General features: G+C 37.2%; 1 protein-coding gene across 1 annotated transcript; it reads right to left on the bottom strand.

The window, feature by feature from the left end:
• Positions 1–1,335: 1,335 nt before the first annotated feature.
• Positions 1,336–2,301, bottom strand: LOC127680583 (olfactory receptor 52N1). Its single transcript, XM_052176138.1, has one exon. It carries the CDS (start codon positions 2,299–2,301, stop codon positions 1,336–1,338), a length of 966 nt encoding a protein of 321 aa, XP_052032098.1.
• Positions 2,302–7,312: the final 5,011 nt, after the last annotated feature.

Raw genomic sequence — 7,312 nt, 5'->3', positions numbered from 1 at the left:
TGGAGTAACAGTGTTCTACTCACACATACTGTGTATACCACACATGTTATTGTACACTATATATGTGAACCAGATAGTACACATATAGAGACAGTCTATATGTGTATTCATAGGTACATATATAGACTAGACAGAGAGGAGAGTAGGTACAGAAGTAATGATTGAATTAAATTCCCATTGTCTATAAGGGAGTGATTAATAACCTTCTTAAAATTCAAATACATTTGGAAAAGAATCATCAGAAAAACAAAGTAAGCATATACATGAGAAAACAACCTCTTTAAGAGAGCATGCTTTGTAGAAATTAAATGAAGGAGATTTTGAACAGAGGAATTTTTTTCACTGTAGTCTAGTCTACATTTTTATTAGAATTTGTACAACTATGTAAATATAATTTATACTAGTTTTAACACTCTTCTGAAAGAAAAGAAAATGTATACAATTTATAAACCATGCATAGGTAGCATGAAAGGTAAAAAGAAATTTTTCAAAGATTAGACAGTTTGGGTATTGCTCAGTTCATGTTAACAAAAACAAAAAATTAGATGGTATGAAGAAAAAGTTCACATCGTAAATAAAAGATCCGTGATTAATCAGCTGTCATCATATTAAAAGTATCTCAGGCACATCCTTTCTTACATGGTGTCTTACTCTCAAAAGCAAAAATAATTCTAATGTCTAACAACATAGGATAGTTTGAATGCTTCTGAATTTTATTCAAATGAAAGCATATATTTTATGTCTTTCATTCATTATTATATTTGATTAAGCCCAAACTATTTAATCAGTTTGTTTGCTATTGATGAATACTGATATAACTACCTCTAGAGAGTGTAAGTCTTCTATGACTCACATCTCTTCAAAGTTCTTTTAGTTAGCATATATATGAATTACAAATGAATATATAGTTGGGAAATTTAGGATTAGAAAATTGGAGGCATAGGAAATAACAATAAACTCCAAGTGATTTTAGAACAGAAAACTAAGAATATAAGCACACATATTCCTGAAGATAGGACATCTATTGACAGATATCAATATTTATGGAGCAGTCACTCATAGTGATCCAGATACTGTGCTACAATATTTGGAAAATTATAACTCAGGAGCAAAAAACATATCCATGAAGATTGAAAGTGGTGAACTTAAGAGAGCTCACCGGAAATTTTTGAGTTTGTAACAGGTTCTCTACTTACAGGAACATGACTGCACTTGTTCAAAACAGGTATAAGAATCTGAGCCACATGTATATACTTCCTATAGTCAGATATAGGATTTAAAGGTTTCTCTGACCTAAAGCAGGCCAAGGGAACTATGGCTTCTTAGAAGTGTCCATTAAACTTTATGAGAAGAATTTTCTCTCCCTTTAAACAAGAACCTAATAACACTCTCTCGTATCTGCTTGGTTTTCACCCCATATACAATAGGGTTCATGGTCGGAGGCATGAGTAGATAGAGATTAGCCATAATGATATGTATGTGGGGAGGGATGGTGTGCCGCCCAAAGCGGTGTGTAAAGAAGGTGAAGAAGGCTGGGACGTAGGTGATGACAATGGCACAGATATGAGCAGTGCAGGTGCTGAAAGCCTTCTGTCGAGCATCTGCTGATGACAGACTCACAACTGCCCGTAGGATCATGGTGTAGGAGACTGTGATGCACAGTATGTCAAAACCTCCAATCAGGAGGGCAACCATCAGACCATAGATGGCATTGACCTGAACATTGCCACAGGATATTTTAGCAACAGACATGTGGTCACAGTAGGTGTGAGGGATGACATTACCCTTGCAGTATGGCAGGCGCTTGGTGAGGAATATGAAAGGGATGACAAGAATCACACCCCTAAGGAAAGTAAGCATCCCTGCCTTGGCAATGACCACATTAGTGAGGATAGTAGCATAGCGCAGAGGATAACAGATGGCCACATAGCGGTCCAGGGCCATGAGCATCAGCACTCCAGACTCCATTCCTGTGAAAGTGTGCACAAAGAACATCTGAGCCAGGCAGGCCTTAAAGTCAATCTTCTTGACATTGAACCACAATATGCAGAGAGTGTTAGGAAGGGTGCTGGTACACATGAGCACATCTGTGAAGGAAAGAAGGGCTAGGAAGATGTACATAGGTCTGTGCAAGACCTCTTCAGAATAGATAAGATATATAAGTCCAAAGTTTCCTGTCAGAGCAATACTATACATGGTAAATAGTGGGAAGGAGATCCACAAATGAACCTCTTCCAGACCAGGGATGCCATTGAGGATGAACGAAGCTGGAGTCAGACTGCTGACATTTAGTAGTGACATAATGAGTGTTGGAAACTCATGGTAGAGCAGCCCAGAATTGCCTCTGTAAAAAGAAAAAATACTCCTAAAGATCACACACTATATGACAAACATAATTTTGTTCCCCATAATGGTTACTTATCTTTCATGAGAGACCATCTCTGACTGACTATATGTGATTCCTCCAAGATTTTGTGAGTGGTACACACAGTTTGCTTTCACCCCTTCAGTGTTAAATGTTCAGAAGGTAAAGTCTGGTGTCTGAGGTGCTGTCATGTCATCCACTCCACAGACTACAGATGGCCTCTAATGGGACAGTTAGATTGACAAAATATTGGCTGTGTTCCCCAATTACTTATCCTCCCCATGATACCTGGTTTGAACTGAAATATTAGCATACATCAGTGGTTCTATGTGCTTAACTTTCAAAGGCTTTACTTTGTAGATCTTCTGGAAATGATTTCAACTACCTTCTAGTTTAAAGTACTCCATTATGACTCATAGAAAAATTAGATAGCCCAAAACATATAAATCACCTATTTGTACCAACATATTCTTCAAATGAATGCACTCTGTCAAAAGTAAAAATTAAATACTATAAATAATAAATACCTGCCTAACCCTGCCAGAAAGTCATCTACTTGCTGAACAGAAAAGTAGACAGAGGATAATGAGTCAGTAGAAATACAATTTAAAAAGGCAACGTTTTCCTCACAACAGCCTCTAGTCTAGTGTACTCTAGAGTCAGTTGGATGAGAATGAAGATGATTGATATCATAAATAAACCAACTGACATTCCCATAACAACATACTGTTCTGAGTCACAAATTTTCTATCTGAATCACAAATTCACAGAACCATAGATTCAAAATTCTTTCAGGTCATGTAATCAAGCTAAGCTTTTTTACATATAATATGTCTCTATATTCTGTGACAAAACAGACTACACATTTGGACCAAAGCTCCAAAATAATTATTCATAGCAAGAGAGGGGAATACTGCATCCAATAGTATATTTTGATGGAATTAAATGAAGTTATGGCCCTAAAACAGATTCAGATAGGCAACACAGGTATGGAGAAGTTGTCACATTGACAAGGACGTGGGGATTAAAAGTAGTAAGAAAGGAATAAATATAATCTGGGGAATAGTTATGGTTCCAAGGAGAAGGCCATTGGAGGAATATTAATTTTGAACCTAGAGTATCTTTTGGAGAGTTGAAGAGACCCACATAAAACCCAATAGATGTCTATACTATAAATTTGAGATTTATAAAACTTATTTGCCTTTCCTAATATCATTTATTTAGTTTTATATAGTTTTCTTTTCAAAAATAAAGACTATATTGTTGAAGTCTAGGGATAATTCAAGTTGAGAAGTAATTTATATATAATAACTACAGAATAGAAGCAGTGCCCTAAAAAGAAATTATAAGAAATGAAAAATTATGTAATAAAACAGTATCATTCTTTTCTTCCTATACTTACCATACGATACATATTTTTCTCTCATGACTTGCTGTTGGTTCCTGTGTGCAGTTTTGCCAAGAGCTTCTTTTCAAAACCTCCCTGTTGGAGTTATATTTTAGGAGTCAAAGGCCGAATTCTTAATTTCAACTGAAAAGTGAGCATTGAGCCTTTCCAAATATTAAGAGATAAGTCTATCTGAAACTCATTACTCCTCTCCCTTCCTTGTTATAACCTGTATTTATTTTTTCCCAGTAAGAACACAACCCTGTAGGGCAGTGGTGGCACACACCTTTAATCCTAGCACTTGGGAGCCAGAGGCAGGCATATTTCTGAGTTCAAGGCCATCCTGGTCTACAGAGTTCCAGGACAGCTAGAGCTACACAGAGAATCCCTGTCTCGGGGTGGGGGAATGGGGAAGAACACAACTCCAATGCAGAAATCTGATATACTTACCCTAAAAATTAGTGGTATTCCTCAGGATACCAAATATCCAAAGGTTAAGTTTCATTCACATCTTTACCATTCAGGAAAATAAAACATATGCTGAGACCCTGGGAGGCAAGCAGCAGATGGGCCATGCTATTCTCTGATTCTTTCTCCCACTCTCTCCCCTCTTTTCCTCTACAAGCATGTGTGTGTGTGTGTGTGTGTGTGTGTGTGAGAGAGAGAGAGAGAGAGAGAGAGAGAGAGAGAGAGAGAGAGGCTCTGAGTGGGAAGGAAAACTCACTTACTCACTTGGTTCTTTTTCTTTTTTACTATAACCTCCAAAGAAAAGCGATTTCTATGTATGGGTGTATGTAGCCTAAGAATCAGCTATATCTGGATGCTAAGGACACTAGCATCTGCTGGGAATTGAGCTACTGGGAGCTCTCTAATGATAAACTATTTTCATCTTCTATCATAGTCTAGAAATCCTGAGGGAATAGTCTTTACTAAGTACAGCATAGACTAGACACTTCTATGTAGGTTTTAGATTTTAATGCAATGTACGCAGTGTTGATATTAATATACTTTTAAGATTAAATAACTCCAGAATACAACTGAATGAGATATATGGTATACTTAGTGTCCTTGATAAATTTGCTTATTAATCATAAATTTCTGTGGATTACTTGGGATTATCTGGATATGCAGCATAATGGTATCTGTGAAAAGGGAGAATATTTTTTCATTTTAATACCCCTTTTTTACCTTTGTGGAATTCTAGCTGTGGGATATTTACCAGAAGTAGCAATAATAGATGTCCTTGTTATTGGCAACTGGGTGTGATGGTTTGGATAAGAAAAACACCCATAATCTCAGGTATTTGAACACCTTTTCCCCAAGGTAGCAGTTTAAGGAGGCTTTGGTAGTCCAGCCTAGCTGGATGAAGTATATCATTGGGGGCATGCTTTGAGAATCAAGGCAGCTTCCAGTTGACTCTCTCTGCTTGGTGCTTGGAATAAAGGATGGGAGCTCTCAGTTTCTTGTTCTTGCTTTCAAATCTGTTGCTTGTTTCTATACCTCCCTTCTGTCCCTCTGGTACTATTAGCCAAAATAAATGTTTCCTTCTATAAATTGCTTCTAGCAATGGTATTTTAATGCAGTAATAGAAAAATGACTATACATTTAAGTATAATGAAACCTCCTGGAAGTACAGAAAACAGGTTCCAATGGTCATATGATGAGTTGCACAACCAGGTATTAAAATTTTAATCATTTAAAACATATCTTGCATGCAGAAGGAATCATCCTTGGTTAAATACATGCATGCACACATACCAGTTTATACTGTGTTTTTTATGTTTATAAAACTCTCATATTTTCAAGAATACCTCTGTGCACACCTAAAAATTTCTGGTTTTGTTGTACTGGACATACATAATTCTAGTTAAGCCATCAACCTGTTGTATTTATCATCTTTTCTCTCTCACCCCCATTTCTCCTCCCAATTTTTCCATCTCCCACTTTGCCTCTGTGTGTCTCTGTCTGTGCCACATTCCTGTGAGAATAAGGGTACCTTGAGTTTTATAGCAGAGTGTAGAAGCCCTTTGAAGATATTGGTTTGTTCCTGTATTTTTCTGTGACTTGCGGGCCTGAGACAGTGACTCACATTGGACTGAGAATTCAACCCTTTGGCTATCCTACTGGCAAGAACACTCTAGTGACCTCCTCATTCCATGCTACTACCCTGTATGAGCTCTATCAGAGCAAAGGCTAAACTTTTATGTGTTGTTGTGTTCCTGCTTGACAGTCCTTTCTGGTATCATAACCTCAATATCCTCTCAGTTGCTACATGTTATGTGCTCCCCATGAAATATTACCTGTGTTTATTTCCTCTAGAGCAGGTGTTCATTTTTTCTTACCAACTTTCTTTTGCTACATGCTCTGCTGCGGTGGTCCAGTGAAGTCTGTAAAAATGATATTTTACAGACAGAGGCGAAAAAGAAAAATGTCTCCTGGGAATAACAGAAATCTCTGTAAATTTAGAAGCTGAAAATCTCACTTGGCAGTTTACTATACTCTCCTACTTCCTAGCTATTTAAGATGGGCCTGTAGTTCTCAAGTAGCAGTTTGCCCTGACTTCCTCCTTTTCTCTCTTCATGGGGATTCCTACAGCCTGGCTGATAATCTGGTTTTTGAAGTCAACTCACTGACCACCAAACTCCCTTTTAAGAATTGCAATGCTTTGCCTCATAGTTGTTTACATAATTACAACCTTCCAACCACATGCAGGTTTATATGGCTGTGCATATGTGTATAAGGATGGCTCTGGCACTCTGGTACTGAAAGCATTGATTAAGTCAGGAAGTTTTGTTTTACAAGGTAGAAGGCTAAATGTTAGATAAGGATTTCTCACAAGAACTTGTTAAGACCCAGGGGGTATAAGAAACTTCAAGCTCTTTGAAGGTTTACTGTAAACTAATAGTGACTCTGTATTCTAATCAGGAAGTTTGATGGCATCTGTAAATTAATCCTCTGTATCTGTTACATGAGAAACATTGTACCTGATTGTTTTGCATTTCCTTGTACCAAATGGTTGTGATAATTGTGCCTGCCTCACTGGCTATATCTTTTGAAATGGTAATAACAACTCTTCCTGTATAAAAATTCTTGCTTTAGAGCTCCAAAATACATTCAGATTCAAACTGCCCCTGTGTGTGTGTGTGTGTGTGTGTGTGTGTGTGTGTGTGTGTGTGTGTGTGTTTGCCACAGTGGCCTAGTGAAAGTCTGAAAAAGTGATATTTTACAGAGGCAAAAAAAAAAAAAAATGTCTCCTGGGAATAACGGACCTCCCCACATATTTAGAAGCAGATAAATCTCACTTGGAAATTTCTTAAACTCTCTTATTTCCTTATAGCTGAGACATGGCTTAACCAAGCAAATATAGATATATAAGAATTCATCTTATAGCCAAAAATATTTGCTTTGCTTTGCTCCAATGACTTATGTTGTTATGGTAGAAAAGGCATTCCAAAAATTCCAGTCATTGTCTTTTCAGGAAAGGTGTTCTGCTAGTAGCCCAGACTAAGGTTATTTACATCTGAAAAATCTTATGAGGTCCCTGCCATTCAGATGAGTAT

The sequence above is a fragment of the Apodemus sylvaticus genome, chromosome 1 (genome assembly GCF_947179515.1).
Source record: "Apodemus sylvaticus chromosome 1, mApoSyl1.1, whole genome shotgun sequence".
Lineage (NCBI taxonomy): Eukaryota > Metazoa > Chordata > Mammalia > Rodentia > Muridae > Apodemus > Apodemus sylvaticus.
This window is presented reverse-complemented; position numbering and strand designations above follow the sequence as displayed.

What these genes read in the sequence shown, in the direction of transcription:
- LOC127680583 (XM_052176138.1), bottom strand. Translation starts at nt 2,301, where the DNA reads ATGTCACTACTAAATGTCAGCAGTCTGACTCCAGCTTCGTTCATCCTC.